The sequence below is a fragment of the Thermobia domestica genome, chromosome 7 (genome assembly GCF_964235325.1).
Source record: "Thermobia domestica chromosome 7, izTheDome1.hap1.1, whole genome shotgun sequence".
NCBI classification, from domain to species: Eukaryota; Metazoa; Arthropoda; class Insecta; order Zygentoma; family Lepismatidae; genus Thermobia; species Thermobia domestica.
The window spans coordinates 85837353-85856995 of NC_137460.1; the positions used below are offsets into that span (position 1 = coordinate 85837353).

General features: G+C 34.0%; 1 protein-coding gene across 1 annotated transcript in view; it reads left to right on the plus strand.

Annotated features, from left to right (window-relative positions):
* The window catches only part of LOC145690260 (band 7 protein AGAP004871-like), a 95282-nt gene extending 90207 nt beyond the window's left edge, over nucleotides 1-5075 (plus strand). Inside the window, exon 8 of the mRNA XM_081764987.1 lies at nucleotides 3658-5075. Coding sequence (XP_081621113.1) covers nucleotides 3658-3759 — 102 coding nt within the window. The 3' untranslated portion in view covers nucleotides 3760-5075. The remainder of the gene's footprint in view (nucleotides 1-3657) is intronic.
* Nucleotides 5076-19643: the final 14568 nt, after the last annotated feature.

Here is a 19643-nt window from a genome sequence, read left to right on the forward strand (position 1 = left end):
GTTTATTTAGACGGAATATTCTTTTCTGTTGGTACAAAAGATTCGAATTTAAAAATTGGCCCTTCTTCGTTTATTTTGAATGGTATATAAAAAGTGCACAAACATAGTTATATGGCTCTCCCTGTACAAAATTGGTCTGCAAAAACTAAATGGTTCTTTCTCTGGGTGACAAAAATATACAAAATTTAGCACCACAACTAAATAGGCCAACCAAATTAATCCCTTCGTTTATTTGAATACTTCAGAAAGGTGTAAAATGCTGAGTTTAGTGAAAATTGTGCTTTTTCTGGTTGACACAAAAATAGGTAACTCAAATTTATCCCTTCGTTTGTTCAGATAGTAAAAAGGTTATAAAATTCTCAGTTAATTAAAATGGCTCTTTTTCGTCTTTTTTGGTTAGTACAAATTAATTCCTTCGTTTATTTGAATCAGTACAAAATGGCACAGAATTCTGAGCTAGCTAAAATGGCATTTCTGGTTGGTTCAAAACTAAATAGACCACCCAAATTATCCTCAGTTTATTTAAATGCTACAAAATGGTATAAAATGCTGAGTTAGTTATAATGAACCTTCTTCACTTTTTTCTGCTTGGTACAGAATTGAATAGGCCACTCAAATTTATTCCTTCGTTTATTTGAATAGTACAAAATGGCACAGAAATTCTGAGCTAGTTAAAATGGCATTTCTCGTTGGTACAAAATTGAATAAGTCGTCAGATTTATTCGTTCGTTTATGCAAAAGGTACATAAATTCTGAGCTAGTTAAAAATGTCATTTCTCGTTGGTACAAAATTGAATAGGTCACTCAATTTATCCCTTTGATTATTTAAATGGTACAAGATCATTTAAAATACTCAGCTAGGTAAAATGACCCTTCTTCGTTTTTCTTGTTGGTACAAAAAATAGAACATCCATATTTATTCTTTCGTTTATTTTAGTAGTACAAAAGGTAAATGAATCCCGAGCTAGTTAAAATGGTCTTTTTTCGCTTTTTCTCGTTAAAACAAATTTATTCCTTTGTTTATTTAAATAGTACAAGATGATTTAAAATACTCAGCTAGCTAAAATGGTCCTTCTTTGTTTTTTCTCGTTGGTACAAAAAGTAGAACACCAATATTAATTCTTTCGTTTATTTAAGTAATAAAAAGGTACATAAATTTGGAGCGCTTTTTCTGGTTAGTACAAATTTATTCCTTTGTCTATTTAAATAGTATAAAATGATATAAAATACTCAGCTAGTTAAAATGGCCCTTCTTCGATTTTTCTGTTTAGTACAAAAAGTAGAACACCCAAATTTATTCGTTCGTTTATGTAAGTAATGCGTGAGGTACATAAATTCTGAGCTACTTAAAATGGTTCTTTCTCGCTTTTTCTGGTTAGTACAAATTTATTCCTTTGTTTATTTAAATAGTACAAAATGATATAAAATACTCAGCTAGTTAACATGGACTTTTTTTCACTCTTTAAAAATAATACATTTTCTGGTTCTTACAAAATTGAATGGGGTACAAATTTTGCTTTTTCCGGTTAATACTAATTTATTCCTTTGTTTATTTAAATAGTACAAAATGGTACGAAATTCTAAGCTAGTTAAAATTGGCCTTTTTCGCTTTTTCTGGTTAGTACAAATTTATTCCTTTGTTTATTTAAATAGTACAAAAGGGTTTAAAATACTCAGTATAAAATGGTCCTTCTTCGGGTTTTTCTGGTTGTTACAAAATTAAATACTCCACTCAAATTTATTCCTTCGTTTATTTGAGCAGTACAAAAGGTACATCAATTCTGAGCTAGTTAAAATTGTCCTTTTTTGCCTTTTCTGGTTGGTAAAAATTTATTCCTTTGTTTATTTAAATAGTACAAAATGGTATAAAATACTCAGCTAGTTAAAATGGCCCTTCTTAGTTTTTTTCTGATTGGTACTAAACTAAATACTCCACTCAAATTTATAAATCGGTAAAGGAGTTATTTATACCTATAGTAGAGCTCTTGCCTATGAGACGAAAATATGTAGAAAATATTTTGAGTCCGGTTTAAATCTCAATCCCGTTTTCTTTTTGTTCCTTTTATTATACTCCAAACATTGACAATGTTTGATCTGTAATTTTTCGCTGAGATAAACTTTTGGGATAATATTACTTTGTTTGCAATGCGTATAGTCTGACAAAAGACGTTTATAACATGTATTGTCTTCTTCCCTACTCTCACTTTCTGTTTGTCTCTGTGTATCTCAAAAGTTCGGCAGCATTCAACAGGCTTGATCCTATTCTTGAAAACAGCAAGGTTTCATGTCTGTGTGCACTTTGCATTGGAAAATAAAACAAGTTTTTGTTGAAATCTATTAATTGTTTAAATGCTGTGATCGGTAGCCCAAGTATTAGATATTAATTAGATCTAGGCCAGAATGATTTTCGTTCATTACTTTTAAAACATAAATCCAGGCAATTGTGAGGGAGGAAGTTTCTAACGTCCTTTGCAATATAAACATCAACGAATAAAATGAAAGTAGCACACCAGGTAATAATTTTGATCATTCACGAAGTTGCAGATGTAATAAAGACAACATAAATGTTTAGAAATGTTCTTTGTTCATTAACTAGTGATTCTGTGCATTATAGAATCGAGAATTTATTATTAGACTTCCAAACTGCTAAACACAATTGTCAGAAGTTTTATAGGAAGGCTGTGCCAGTCTCCGCCTATCGACAGGTATCAGGACAAAAAATGGTAACAGATATTGGGAAACTGTTTGCAAACGATTAAGATTTTATAATGATTTATGATGCTTGGGATTTTGATATTTTACCAACGATGTAAATGGATTTGTTTTCAAAGAAATTAAAAGGTTTATTATTGAATTCTATGTGTGTCTGTTATTTGCGAATTTTTAAATTTTGAGCATAGAGCATCAAAAACTATTTCAGAAAGTGGTGGAATTTTTCGCGTCACTCTTACCGTTCCCGAGATATTGGCCAAAAAAGTTCCGATATCGGGAGATTTAAGGAGCCATATTTTGGGAACCGTAAGTCATAGAGAAATCATATTGGTGTTGATCAATACCTAAGAGGATGGTAAACATTTTGGTACCAAATAGTAACCGCTCGACAGGTCCGCAACCAGGCACAGAAGTTTGGGGAGCATGGATATGTTAGGGGAAGCAAGTCATTAAAAATTCTCTTAAACACATCTAAATTGTGTTTTTTTGTGTTAAGGTCTGGAGGGGCCACGAATTCGTTAGGGGGGCCAGGCCCCCTAACCCCTCTCTGGTTGCGGGCCTGCCGCTCGACACTGGCCAACTGGCCATTGTTCCCCAGATATTGGTCAAAAAAGTTCGTATTTCAGGAGATTTAAGGAGCTATATCTCGGTAACCATAAGTCATAGAGAGAGATGATATGTTGCGAATTTGTCAATTTTGAGCATGTATCTTCGTAAAACAACATATTGTAGAATGTTTTTACAAAGCATATGGGAAAAAATTAGAACTCAAGGAAATTATAAATAAATAGATATATTACAAGAATTGTTTAGTGAGTATAATAATAAAATACATAGAACAATTGGTATAAATCCTGTAAAAGTTAATAAGAAAAATTCTTTCGAAGTTCGTTCTGGCAATGCTCTTGGAGTCTTCTCAACCGGCTATTTTTTTTCTTGTTTCAGTTGCGGTACCTGCAGACCCTGAACATAATCTCAGCTGAAGACAATTCCACAATCATCTTTCCACTTCCAGTTGATCTTCTGCTGGCATTAATTAAGAAATGATACAGCTTGTAAGAAGAAAGAGGTTGCTTTTTATCAAATATTAATTGTGCCTGTTATCAGGCAACTGTGTAACATTAAATTGGAGTTCGTGTTTTTATGAATTACCTTAACATTTCTAAGAACAAAATGTAGCTAAGTAAAAGTTTTCAAAAAAAAAATATATAAATAAATCCTTTTTCGTTCGCATATGGATTTACAAAATGTGACTTACGTATGGGTTGATAGGTACGAGGGCTGTCTCTGCTAAATTACCTCACCCACTAATTATTTAATTACCAGCAATTATAGGTACAAATTAAGGCTGTTAAAATTATTCTAATATTCGTTATTCGAGTAATATCTTCACCATTCTTCGAATAACAAATATAACGTATAATTACCCGAACAGTTGTTCGAATAACGAGTAATTGTTCATTATTCGAATAACGAATAATTATTCAAATAACGAATATAACGAATAATTGTTCATTATTCGAATAACGAATAATTACCTGAACAATTGTTCGAATAACGAATAATTATCCGAACAATTGTTCGAATAACGAATAATTACCTGAACAATTGTTCGAATAACGAATAATTATCCGAACAATTGTTCGAATAACGAATAATTGTTTATTATTCGAATAACGAATATAACGAATAATTACCCGAACAATTGCTCGAATAGCGGCAGGAACCGTTTCTGTTTTGTTAAGAAGTCCAAAAATCCGTTTTAAATGAATAAAGGGGTCCGCACAACATAGGTGGGAGGAGATTTGTGTCTTTGAAGTTCTGTAAATTTAGACGGGAACACTTTTATTGCTTTCAGTTCAATGAAGATAGAAGCTCGTTGCCTAACAGAAGGTGCTGGTTAGAGAGAAGGACTCCGGGGGGTGGGGGGAACTGCATTACTTTTTGAACAAAATCGTTGGATTTTCAGAGAAAATGAATTCTTGCCATAAAATCACTCATTAAAATGGCAGTGTCTGTATGTGTGTGTGAGAGAAAGTATTTAAAACAATGAATGCAAATTACGTGTAGTAGATAGACTCCCTTTCTTATCTAAAACTAAATAAGATAAAAATATGACAGTTGTTTAAACAGTATGATTTACTATTAAAAAATATATATTGATACATAGGGAATCAAATCCGAAGTCTTGTAGAGCTATTTTCCATAATGAAATAATTCTAGTAAGTAACCATGATGAAAGTAATTTTTATTACTTGTTACTAAAGTTGGATGTCGCATTTAAGTGTTACTTAGTTTCATAATTATACCTTTCGTATGTATGATCCAGAATCAATTTGAATAAAGCTTATTAATTTACTATATCAGGTAAGTATTAATATATTATAATTTCAAAATCGTTGATGCCAGCAGCGTAATAAGGGAGGGTTGGTGAGGTTGTAACTGTTTCATTGATTTTTAAATATATATATATACACTGTTAAATGGGAAGAATTTCAGTTTTCTTAGACCTCGAAACTGCTGTAATCTCTGTAGGATGGTTAATTTAAATATAAATGTTACATCATGTCCAGATGTTTAGAAAGAGTGAATGAAGTTAAGTATATACCTATCTAGGAAAGACAAGGAATTATTTTAATTTAAATTAAAGATAGTCGTGCATCGTTTCTAACGATTCGAATGTTTATCTAATCGTGAAACTCTAGTTGCAGCTTGAATAGTTGGTTAAGATATTGAACCATTTTTCTATTACATATACAGGAAACCCAGATGAAGTCCCCGATTATGATTCCAGAGTTTCCCAAAATGAGACGATGTATTCTACGCCACGCCACAGTTTCTTTTAAATGAGGCCGAGAAGGTCAAAGTCAAAATACTTTATTGTTTCATTATATAAGAGAAGTCCTGACTGACTGACAAACCGATTGCTCAACGCCCAGGCCAAACCTCTTAAGCTAGAAATTTCAAATTTGAACAAAGCATAGGATTTGAGATGTAAGAAGGTCCACTGAGAAAAGATATTTGAAAATTCGACGGTAAAAAGGGGTGGCGATTATTTTTTTTAAACGTCCATATCTTGGAACCTCTGAATATTAGGGACATGAAATTTGCTGTATGGACTTCTCATTCAAAATAATTAAGCACGCCTTTCAACGTTTCTTGACCTAGAAGAGGGACAAAGCGGGTGAGAAGGAAAAAGGGTGGGAATTATAGTTATTATAATAAGATGTCCATATCTCGGAATCTTTTAAGGTTAGATATATGAAATTATTTGGATGTCTCATTTAAAATAATTAGAAATGTGTTTCACCAGTTTTTCATATTACCCTAGAAGGAAAGTAAAAAATGTGGTTATAATTGTATGGACATATATCGAAATTCTTTAAGATTAGCTACATGAAGTTCAGTATTTAGATTTTTCAAGTAAAATAGTTAAGGACGTGCTTCAGCGCTTTCTTATATTTCCCCTAGAAGGGAAGAAAAAGATGGCTACAAAAAAGTAAGGGTTGCAATTGCTACAATCAGATGGTCTTGTCTCAAAATTCCTTAAGGTTAGAGGCATGAAAATTGGTGTTTAGGTTTTTATTTTAAAATAATTAGAGAAGAATTTCTGCGTTTCTTATTGCTGCTCTTAGAAGGGAGAAAAAGGGCTTGGATTGAAATACACCGTAGTTAAAATAACAAATACGTATCTCGAAAACCCTTAAGAATAGAGACAATTAAAGACATGTTTCAGCGTTTTTCGATGTTTCCCTTAAAGGGGAAAAATATTAACTTGAAATCAAGAGTATTTTGATGTAATATCTGTTCCGTAGTTTTTTCTCAAAAGAAATTAGGTCATGTAAATACGGAGCTATCTATTAAAGCTACAGACTTTTAAGAAAGTGTTATACCTCAGAATTGTGTTTCGTTACCCCCACTAACTTTGCAAATCCTGTAAACATGTGAGCCAGCTAAGAATTCATTACAGGACAGAGATATGAGTCTCGGAACAGTAGATCAAGTTCTGAGGTCTTATCTGTCAGCTTTGAAGCAGAAAAGACAATCTGAATTTTGACAACATGGTTACTACAGCCAAAGACAAAGTGTAGGATATTTGCACTAAAATATCAGATCCTCAGTTCCTTGTGTTGAATTCAGAACATTCTCCTCTCCTGAAAAGATTTTGTTAAAGAATCTCTAAATATAACTCAAGATGAAGAAAATTTTTAATGAGGCATTCAACCATACTGTCAAGGAGTTTAATACTTTATTCTCGTTAATTGGAAATATTGTGTATATTAATTTTCAATTGTAGAAAAATTTCGAAGTTTATTTGTTTTGGTTTTGGTATTTGTAATTTCATAAAACACAGTCTGTGAATGCTTTCAGTGTTGTAAGTTGTCTAAAAGATTTTATGTAAATATAAGCATTTTGTAATTTTATGTTTTGCTGTTCAACACAAACACGTTGCATCGGACAGCGTGATGCAAATTATGTAAACTCTGAACTATTGACATGATGCTCGTCTTTGAGAAGTATTGGTTAACTAAGATTTCTTCAGAGAGATCTCATACGCACATGTATTGATTTCAACCCGAATTTTGGAAGCCACGTGCTGCAATACAAGCATCTTTGTTGTATAAATGATTCAGTCTATTTTGTCAGAGTTGAAGTCGGAGAACGAGAGCTGGAATTGAAGTTGGATTTGAAGTTAGAGTCCGAGACAGCATCGTGAACGTCTTTGTTGAATCATAATAGCTAATCTTAGTCACAGTCGGTAATCGAGATTTAAATTAACAAAGTTACTTGAATAGACTAGACTGTTAGTATATATCAGAGATAGCTGCATTTAGCAAGTGAACTTCTGGAGTTGGGTCATTATCATCATCATTGTCAGGTAATGATCCAGTTTACCTGTCCTCTTATTGTCTGAGAATTAGCATCCACTTTAAAGTTACATAACCAACATTCGCTACACACACACACACACACACACACACACACTTCAACACAGTAAAAATGATGAAAAATACATGTTAACTACTATTTTGAATTGTGTTTATCATTTACGTACATGGCTCTGTTTTGTAGTAAATAAAACAGTAGTAAAGTTCCCCAAAATACCTCATAGTACATAATAGGTGCGTTCATTTTACATTAGCAATGAAGGTAATTTAGGATGTATCTTGAGCTAATGCAAACAATCTAGGAGTACTCTGAGTGCTCAATAATAGAATCGGCTACATTCCAAGCTTAATGTTGAAGGATCTACTAACCCAGGTTGACAATACCATATCGAAATCTAAAGAGAGACTTGCAAGGAATAATGAACAATATTTGAAATCCTTTGATTGTTTGTTGCCGCAGTCAGAAACATTTTTGTACAGTTCCAAAGTATCGGAACTATTAAATCTTCTATGCTGCACAGCGTTGCCAGATCTAGCATAATGATGCTAGATCTAGCATAATTTGCATGTCTTTAGCATCTAGCATCTTGCTTTTAGCATCCTGCCCAAATCTAACATAATTTCAGCAAGTTTATCAAAAAGCCGTAAAACTTGGAGATGAGAAAGAAGTTGTTCGTGGGAAGAAAATGAACGGCAGAAATGTATCCTCTTCCATTGATTCATACAGTCGGTAAACCATACAGACAGTCTTATTTTCCGAAGTAAGTTAGAAACTGCTTTGGGCTCTTTTTTTTTTGTGGCTCCACCCAGGCTTTTCTATTCCTTTACTGCAAGGCATGGGCGGAGCTGTGGGGGCCATTCTCCCCCCAACTTTTTGACAACTTCACTATCTTTATTTCTGACTTCATAACTATCTTTATTCTTGAAATGAAAGGTCTGAGACCGACCAAAAATCTCCCCACCCCTCCTTAGCAGACAATTCCCAACTCTGCTTATGCTGCAAGGTAATTTTCTTTCAAAATATAAACAAACACTTTGCATTCATTTATACGATATATACGCCATTGAGTCTGGCAACGACTGCACTAGATGAGTTAAAGCTTTGGTGCGTGAAGTATTGAGTTCTATCCACGCATTCTTGCGCTCTGCGTATTTTAAGTTATGTTATTGTATCTCAATTTCGTTTTTTTTTTCCTTGTAAAACTCCTGAATTAGTAATTATGAGGATCTAGCATAATTTGACTGAATCTAGCATAATTTCGATCAAGTTTTGGAATAATTCCGAGCTGTGAGTCTGGCAACGCTGATGCTGCAACAAACTTACTTTCGAATTAGAATTTTATTCAAGTAAATATTTTATCCAACAGCAAGAGCGACAGTGATATTTTAAGATTTAGTTACGTTGCATCTGTATAAAAGTGCTTTTCGAAATGCAGGAGCTATAACAATTGGTGCTTGAACTTGCAAGATGTAATAACATATTTTCTTGCCTTTAAATGGATCCTGCACCATAAACAGATTAGTGGTTCAGGATAGGAAATTCAGCCTTGTTTACTCAACATCATTACGAGAATTCATTAGCCTAACGCTCAGTTCAGAGAGCTTTACCCTCTTTCTTGTCTATTGCCTTCGCCTTGAACGTTTGCAAATTTAGTGGACCCTCTCAGTGAGGATGACTAAGGTTGAAAGAAAACGATAGTCCGTTTCCATAGAAACCGCCGTTTCCAGGGCAACAGGTCCTGTCACGGTTAGCCAATATTGAAAGAAAACAATAAAAAATAAAAAAGATAAAAAGAGCTAATGTAGAGGAGTTGCTAAAAATTAATTCTCTTTAACGAGGACGATTTACGAAACATCATCTACTAATTGAAGTCATGATTATTTTCCAATACAGTAAATTTCAATAAACTTTCTTGTTATCGTTAATTACTCCATATCGGACTCCCGAAGAAAACTCATCGAAACAACTTATTGACCGTGCAAATAGCGACTACTCTGTCATGACTCCGTTTTCTTTCATTCAGAAATAGGAAAGAAAGAAAAGAAAGTAGAAGGGTAAAAGAAGGAGGTAGGAAAAGAAGAAAGAAAAGAAATAGGGTATTTTAATGAGAAACAGATTACTGGATAATTCCGGAAATATAGTAAAAGGTCGGGAAAGTCGTTGAAAGATGAATCATTCTAAATGTTATTAACGACTAATCAATTTTGGAATGCTTCGAAATAGACACATGTTCCCTCATACCACCCAGACCTAGCTCCAGGCACCACGATCATGGGGTTGCCCAGATCTAGACCTGGGAATGAGAAAAGTGAAATTTAATTCTTTGTACTGTTATTCCAACCGGTAATTGATTACCATCCAGCGTCTGGACTCTGTTCTCTAGGATCGACCACACATATGAATTAGCCAAGAAAAAAAAATCAAACTTATCAACTCAATATAAATTTATGTATCGTATCAATAGGAGTCTCAACTTCCTGGAAGAAAGATGTCGTATTTAGGCTCATCCTGCTATTTTTGTTTCACTCCTAGAGCCGATTTAAACCATTAGTAGCGGTCCTTCATGACCTAGGTTATTTACCTTAACACATATATTAACACACGACACATATATTATAGATGTTAACACAACAAATGATATCACTAAAATTACTTATACATCTATCATGCATTCACACGCTCACTCACTCAGGACAGTGTATATATGGTTAAAGGAAACCAACTAACTACAAAGATACAAATAATTTATTACATCCATAGTGAAAAGAAAAGACAAACAAATAATTATGAAGAAAATATTAAAAGCACAAGTTATTGGTTACATATTAATAGAGTACATAGTGTTATATTCTAGTAAATTTTTATATATTCAATCATCTTGACAAATAAAAATAATTACATATATTGTATCTTAGGCATGCTAAATCAAAATTATGATTTGCGACATACGCAAAGGAGACACTTATTTCACTTTAAAAAAAGATTGACAAAGAGGAAAGAAAAGAGAATAAAAAGAACTTTTGGTGTATCAGAACTTATATGAGTCTCTACCTCACATCGGGTAATAAAATATTAATGATTTTGAGCGTTCAAATCACAGATCACGCACTACTCATAGTGTCCAAAACATTTCGCTCCATTTGACTTAGTTTGTGGTCATTTATATATCTATATATATATCTAACTATCGGTTTACAAAACCATTTATCGTCTATATTTGGTTTATAACTCGTAACAGTTTATGTCTGCAATCGCACATTACGACGCTTTATCCATCTAGGGATTTTGAGAAAATAACTTTCACTAGAGGATGTTTCTCCTCTTAGACGATCCATTTCCAAACTTATTATTTGAATAGTTTTAAGTTATTTATTTAACACAGGAACACGTCATGAGGCCTTTCCTTAGGATCACTTTCGTATATATTTGTATATGATTCGGATTTTAAAAACGATCTCCCGCAGGTGTACGGAGTATAAAGGTTTAAATTGAGGATAAAAAAAAACTGGTCAAGTCACAGGATACATATGAAGGTGAGAAGGATTCAAGGTACACTTTCCACAATGGTTTTTGGTTGGTAGTTCAGGGATAATATTCGTTATGATGTGGGTTACGTTTAGACCTGCCGTTACTTTCCAATACATGCCATTACATACTTACATAAGGTATCATTTACATTTATTCAAAAGAAAAGGAAAATTACTTAAGTGCACGGCGGTATTCTTGACAAAATCTACATTCTCAAATTCGTCGGAAAACTCACTGGCAAACTATAGCAACCAATACACGTTTAGGGGGACAGACACGAGCGCTCTTACATATATTCATAATACATTTAATATCATACTTTTACTTTAAAATCATATTCACATACTAATTACATATACATCTCGACGTATTCATTTCTCTCTATATATATATATATTTATATTCAATAAATGCGCACACATTTAAATTAATCACCCCAATAATAAAATTTTTACACGGTTGCAAACATTGTCCAAAAACAAATGACTTCCGACATTACATATGAAAAAAGAAAATCTCTTTTCTACCTGATACCGCGCATCTATAAATTTTCACTTTTATATAATCAGTTCGTGTTTAAATCATGAAGGAAAAAAAAACTTTGGAAGGCAGGCACGTAACACAGAGCATTTCTAAAGATATAACTAGATAACCTAAAATACAATTTCTGGGCCCAGGTTAACTACAAAGTAATCGAAAACCAAAACAGAAAGGAAAGTGACCAACGGATTACGAAAAAAAACTTAAGAGGAACGACGGTGAAAGAACGTAATCGAATTGTCGTCAAATACTAAGTCTTTGTTCATTTCAGCGATAGGTCAAAATGTGATGGAGGACCCGATCACTATCTACTCCATTCATGAATCGTGTCTTGCAACGTCTCAGCTGGTAATTTCAGATCAGAGTTGTACGTTAAATAAATCGTAAGTAACAAGTTCAAAATCTTGGGGGGGGAAGGTTGAAAAAATTTAAAAAACTTGAAGAAATGAAGACAGAGAGAGAGATAGAGAAGAAGGAAGACGAAGAATAGTTGCGCCAAAGACTTAAGTGAGAAATAACTAACGCTACAAAGATAGAAGTCGAATTTCGCTCTCAACAAAATCCATAGCCAAAATATTCTTAACATGCCAAAAGGGGTTCGGCTTACCAAATAAATAGCCGATAAAACTGTCTGCGAAGATGAGACAAGTCTGTGTCCACGATGGGATTTTCGGAAAGACAAAGGCTTTAGGGAAATCCCACCACTCACCGTATCCGGTCAACACCCTTGCAGACCCCGAAATCCTCCGGAAGGTTAGAGACGGCGTTAATTTAGGATTTCAAAAGAGAAAAAAAAATCATCCGACCTCTTGGAAACTAGAAGATTCCAGGATAGTAATGAAATTAGAGTAATAGCTAAGATATCCCTAATTAGTGATTTGCCAAAATAAAAAAAAATTAAATAAACTGAATTTTGGATCGGTGATTTCTATGGCCAAACCATCACCGATAGCTACCCTTCGCAGAATGCGCTAAATTCTGAGGCATCGATTAATTTCCATCACTATCTAGTTTGGAAACTAAGAAAAGAAAACGAAAATATTCAAGGTGGGATGGGGTCGATGCCCGGGTACGGGAATAATAAATTTCAATAATTAATTGTTTTGATTCTGTAACCCTATCAGAACTGTCGCCTCCATGAACATTGTAAGCTAGCCTGAGTAGGTAACGTGAAGACAAAAAAAATCTCACGGAGCAGGATATTCTATTTTAAAAACCGACCAGAAGATATGATTCACTACAGCCCTGTTGTATAACTACTACTGTCTTTTCATAATTTATTATTCAACATGTCTTGTCAGCGATTATATGATGCTACCCATTCTATCAGATGGTATTACTATGGTTGATTATTATTATAACACATTAAACTACAAAGTATTACCATAGTCCGACTATATATCGCCCTCCGGTCCGCGTGATATCATGGTGCAGGGGTCAGAACTTGAGATGTTTGTAGCTACACGTATCTATTCAATATCTATATCAACACGCGGCGAAGTATTCACTGGGCTACTATATATTTAACTATATGGGTGTCCTATCTTCTATATTCATTTACTACAATATTCATATACTTATTAATATTCATATAATATTCATATCATTCTTTTCATTTACTACGACGCTATATTTTACAAACACCCTGTTTCCTCTATCTACGCCCAGCCTATATACGCATTTCATCCTAACACTTTAAAATCTATAATCACTACAAACATTTCCCATTCCGATCACCGCACGACAACCTCACTCGAACCCAAGACTCTTTCATCCCACACACAATACTATGTAATACTCGGTAGCTTTATTAAGAAGAAAGAAAAAAAATCCTACGTATGTTCACTGAAAATAGAATTATCTGCGATAATGTTTAATGTTTATAAAATTCTGCAGCAACAATGGACTTCTGCAGCCACGAAGAAAAAATGGACATTTAATATAATTTCAAAGCGAAGAACTAGCATCATATCGCCCGACTTCTGTTAAAAAAATTACGTATTGTTTATTTACTTAAATATTTCGATTTCTAGACTAGGCAGAGTGTTGAAATTTTCAGAATATATTAATTTTGGGGCACTTGACCTAACTGTACATTCATATGGGCTGTGAATTATACCTTCTAGGTTTTATTTCGGAAAGAAAGGTCAATTTCATGAAATCTAAATCACTAAGCACCTCGACGGAAGAATGGCGGTTAGTACTGACTTTTGACACTAGGGCTAGCGACGATATAATCAACCCTTGAACAACTGAATGTGACCTTGTACACGGAATTATTATACTATATTAAGTTCACTATTAAATATTGTGTATGAGTTCACTTAATGACGGAATAATAAAGAATTTATCGCATAGTAAATACTACACTGTCCATATTTAATTATCTCACACACTCTTTCATCACTTAACTACCACAATTACTACTACTAGAACATGTTTCTACATTACGAACACATACATGCCACATTCATACTACACACTACATTAATACATGTTATACTAATAAATATATACAGAAAACATTCATATTTTACCACTTTAAATCGGCTCGAAAGGAAAAGGAAAGAAAGGGACAGGGCCAACTGGCCCTTGTTTTCACTGAATGACATTCTTTACTCAACCTATTTAATCAATGCCCTGAGGGGACATATCGAAGTATTAGCTAACAATAGGACCCCTGCCCTGAAGGGGCAGGAACCCGGAACAAACTACATGTTCAACTCATTCCGCTGGAAGCCGTACTCCCAATTTGGGAGTCAGATAGGAGCCCTTATTGTAAATTTACACGTGCATTGTGATTACTATTCTAACTACAACGAAATTAAATACCGCCATGTATGCTAAAAAAAAATCACTCGCTACCTACATAAACAAATCTCTATGTGGACAGGTCTTGTAACCCTCAATTAGCAGGAAAATTGGAAGGTGGAAATATGATGGGAAACACTGATCTTCAGAACCGGTTTTAGAAAAGAAAACAGAAATCACACCACTTCTGAATCCTGTCCATATCGATCGGCAGATGAAATCATGGCGTCAGTATATTGCCCTTACTATTTCAGCCTTTTTTAGTCCAGTTTTGACTATGAAATTTAACAGTTTATGGCTCCTCGAGACTTCCAGAGAATTTAGATGTTAAAAAACTCCCAAATATTACCTTGTTTGCAGCTTTTCCAACTTTATGATCGAGAAGATCCGAATCTGGCTGTTGTCAGTGAGACGTTCTGGCATGGAATGGAATAATTGCGCCCTAATATCATAGCGTGGGTTTATCAGCCAATCAAAACTAAGCATTTTGGCGGTGGGGCTTTGAAACGAATAAAATTTGGTAAAATCTGGATCAAACTAGATTTTAGAAGGACCTAGGTATCTAAAAGAGAGGTGAAGGGTGGTCCTGAAAATTCTGTCGAATTTTAGATTGGTTATTTGATCTGGAAAGTTCCGTCCAATAGTGGATCTATATTTTCAGATAGCACTGACACCGTAAGAATTGTAATAATCCATTTACATATCCATATACAAGACTTATAACTAATTTAAAATATAAATAAAGGTATTGATTCCCAAAACTATAATTCCTAATGAATTTTTTACAGTTTTCCATGTTAATTTGAAATAGAATAATGAACAATATTACGAATTATATGAACAGCCAGAAATCTTTTGTTAAACGTCAAGTACAGTCGGTGCAAAAAATTTCGGGCACCCTCCTATTAAGAACATAATATCATTAGACTGTAATGGCATATTACAAGGAAGGTCTGTATCTAATATGATTTTTAGTGTAATCTTACAGTATGTTCTTATAATACTCGTAGTTTAGTATAGTTTATCATATATTTGCTGTAGATGTATTTTTAAAACCCTTTGTTCAAAAATGGGGGTCATCTTGGATTGAGAAATATATTGTAATTCCTAGTCTTATTCTAGTAAAAGACTATTGTTTACATTGTTCCGATGTTGATAGAAGGCTTTTGTGGACAGAATTCTTCCGACGTTGAGGAAGAGAAATATTTTGCAATGGAAATCTTTGGTTGCAGGAGTTATGAGCCATTTGAGAAAAAGAAAGTAAAGAAAGAACGAAAATGAAAACAGCTTATATAGCCTCGTTTGTTGACAAAGTACGTGAAGGAAGGTTGTGTTATTACCACTGATCTAGATAATATAAAGAAAACACTCATTATTGTATTTGTGGGAACTATATAAAATCGAGGTAACAATGTATACTTAAAACGTTTAAAAAAAATAAAACTTTTTACTGCAGAAGAATGCCTCATATCAGAGAAAAAAACATTCCTTCAAGCAGCAACATTAGAAAAAGATACTCCAGTGCCAAAAAGATAAAATAAAATAAAGAACGTAAGAGAGCATCTGGACCGACGAATCTAAATTCGAACTTTTCGCCTTCCAATGCTAGAAGTTTGTGCGTCATTCCGAAGAGCACTTTCATCCCGACCGTGTAGTACCTATAGCAAGGCACGGAGAAGGCAGCTTCACTGTTTAGGGATGCTTTACAGACAAAAGTTGATCATTTAGTTCGAATTAATGAAATAATGGACAATAACGTGTTTCACAGCATTTACGCGAGGCATGGAATTCCATCAGGAACGTGGATTTAGGGTAGTAACTTTGTATTGCAACAAGATCGTCGTCCCATACATTCTTCCGAGCTATGCAGTACTCATCTGCAGTGATAAGAAGAAGTTTACATCACCAGCAAATGGAACAGTCGCCACAGTCATCGAGCTCTTTTAAGATAAATTGACAGGACAGTCCATAAATAGACGGCAACGGACATTGAAGGTCTTTTGAAGACTCTTTAGAGCTACTAGAGTCGCATAGCTTTGCAAAAGTTGAATTTAATTGAACAGATACCTGAAATTTGTAACACTCTTATCAGCTGAACTAGAAGAACTAAAATGCTCACACTTACGGGGGAAAGAGAACATTTTTGTAATCTAACCAGTATCCATCAGATAATAGAGAAACTTTTGTTATCTTGAAACTCCCTACTCAGTGGCGTATGCAGACTTTTATCAAGCGGATTCAAGTACTCAATTTCATTTCCATTTAGGACAAACCCTATTTTTATATACACATCTTATTTTTCCTGTCTTGCTCAAAGGTAGTTAAATCCCCTCTTGCGTACGCTACCGCCGAATAATATGGAATCTTGCTTCAAGATATGAGACAAAAAGGAATTCTTTTTATGCCTTAAATGAAATTTTAATATCGTTATTTTGATAACAATGCTAGGAAGTAGAACAAGCTGAAAACTGTCTGTAAAAGCGAAACAAAAAGATACTGGGAAATACATATGTGAAGCAAGAATGTAAATTCCTCATCCTTTCCTGCGATCCCTTGGTCCGAGAGAAAGTACGGTATGTAGAGCTTTAAGTTGGAGATTGCAAGTTCTGCATTTTTTTCAGTATAAGATACTTTCAATACGACATGAGCCAAAGGAGTACAAATGAATAGAACGGTTAGCTTTCTCAACAGCCAAGAGGTACAAACTTTGAATCCTACAATCAATCATGCTGTTTAAGGTTTTCCTTAGGTCTGGTAGACAAGTATTGGGATCTTACATTTAAATATAGTCCCTAACTGACGTAACGCAAATATTTTTATTTTGTTTCGTTTTCTGTGCAAAATTAATTTGTATCGGAAACTGTGTAAATACACATACTAGTGTTCGTGTATAAAACATTCATATTTGTGGATTTTTAATATGTATTCTTGCGTATGTGTGTTTGTTGTATAATCGAGGAGCATTCGTTTTCCTCAATCGTCCCTCATAAGAACCTTCGTGACATCTTATTTCCTTCCATCGAGGTTCTCCTTTAACTTCAGCGTTATAAGTAAAAGTAAGAAAGAGGCTAAGCGAAAGTGTTACAAGTATTATTTCTAATTATAATCGAAAACAGTCAGTTAGCAAATGGACGCTGTAAAGTAGACTGGGAGTAGGCAGCTAGCCACGACCAAATTTTCATTATAATTATATGTAGGGCATTATCATTAGCATCAATCGTTTACATACACAATTACGCCTACCATTAATTCAACAGTTCTCGAAACAAGAAAAATAACTTTAAACATTTAATAAAAGATTTTCTTGTTGTATAGTGCGAAGATTATATAGTTAAGACTGATGAAATATCAGACATATATAAAAATCAAATTCAGTTTCAGTTTCAGTTATCTCCCTTACAGGAGATTTATGAAGGAAGTCCCGGCCTGAGAGCCCTGTGGACTACGTCACTATATTTGTTTTAATTATAAATTGTTTGAAATATAAATATGTACTAAAGTAGCACGAGTCAAGATGGCCGATTTTGCCTGTTTGAAATATAATTGTTTGTCACAGTATTAATGTAATAAAGAAGGATAAGCGGCGCATGAACATATTGAAAATGAAAAACAGTATGTCAAGATTATAATAAATAATAAAATTGTCCAAAGTAAACAATTATAAATAGTAAAAATTGAATAAAAAATTAGAGCAAAGCTCCCCAACGCTTAGTGTTTACAGCGCGATCTCTTACCCTCCTGATCAAATTCTTTCGTGTATAAAAAATATATATCTGTATCAAACATAACTCTATAAACAATCCAATAAGACTAGGTTCTCTGAATCATTACCACATCAATTCTCATCATAATCATCCAGGTAGTAAATCTTAAGGAGATTGCAATAGCTAAGCGATAGAGTGCTCACCTCTGGTGCATTTTGTTCCTTGTTCTATCCCAGCTTGCGCCAAGTGAACGTTTTATGCGTGGGGTTTCTTGGAGATTTTCCGTTTCCTCCAACTTCATTCTGCTATTTCGTTCATAAGCATCACCATCTTCGAAGGAGTCAGAACATAATCGTGGGACATTGAACTAAAAATAAAGAAAAGAAAGGGAATAGTAAATCCTAAATCTACTGGTTTAACTCTGTCTTTTAAAAGGAAACAGACAAGCAAGAACTATCTAGTTCACTTTATCCTGAATATACTCGTAATAATTTCGTTTCTCTTCTTTATGATTTGATTGATTATCATCTTTTAACAAATATGATCAGAGAAACTTTAGGCTGTAATACAGACACCAAACAGTTTGGGTGAGTGTTTCAACTACAGACATAAAAAAAAAAAAAAGAAATATGAAAACAGTTTCTCCAAATTTGAAGAGTGTGGACTTAGTGTCATTCGTCTGGTAGAGTGGTTTTGACTAATATGAAAAGTATAAAGGAATACCCCTATGCCAAATATGGGCTCATTTTTTTAGCATGCGATCAACTTTCGTAGATCTTGAAGCGTTTGGCTATCCTGAGATAATTGTCACAGAAGCACCTGGGGAAAACTTTGTACGGTTAAGAAGAGATGATAAGGTACTTATAAAAATTGAATGTACTGTTTTATATTTGTCAGTATATGTACAATTGAGGTGTCCCCACTTACCCCACATTTTGGAATAGTGGGGTAAGTGGCGACACATATTTTATACCTGTAAGGTAAATGAATACACGGACACAAATGCAGGTATTTTCGATAATACATCGAAGAGGATGTAGACAGTGCAATACCTGGCTTAGAGCACGTGAAAGAAAAGTAGTATTATGCGGCTGAATATGCGAAAAATTGGTCTATTGGCAGAGTCAAAGTCAGTTAGCAGAAACGTGTGTGAAATGAAGTTCCTTGAACGACTTTGCATGCAATCTCGTTTTCCACTTCGAGAAGATACACAAAAGGGCTATGGCCCTGTTAAGTTTGACAGTGTGATGCCTTTCGTAATTAAGTCTTCCATTGTAGCTGATATTGCTAAACACTATCGTTTCTTTTAGACTACAAATCGAGTTCATGAAGTTAATGTTTTGTGTAGACTATCTGTATTTTATAAACTATAAGTAGATTCGTATTAGATGCCTTACAATGCTCAGTAATAGTCATCACTTTTTAAGGCAACAACCTATGAATCGACATACGCTTCAA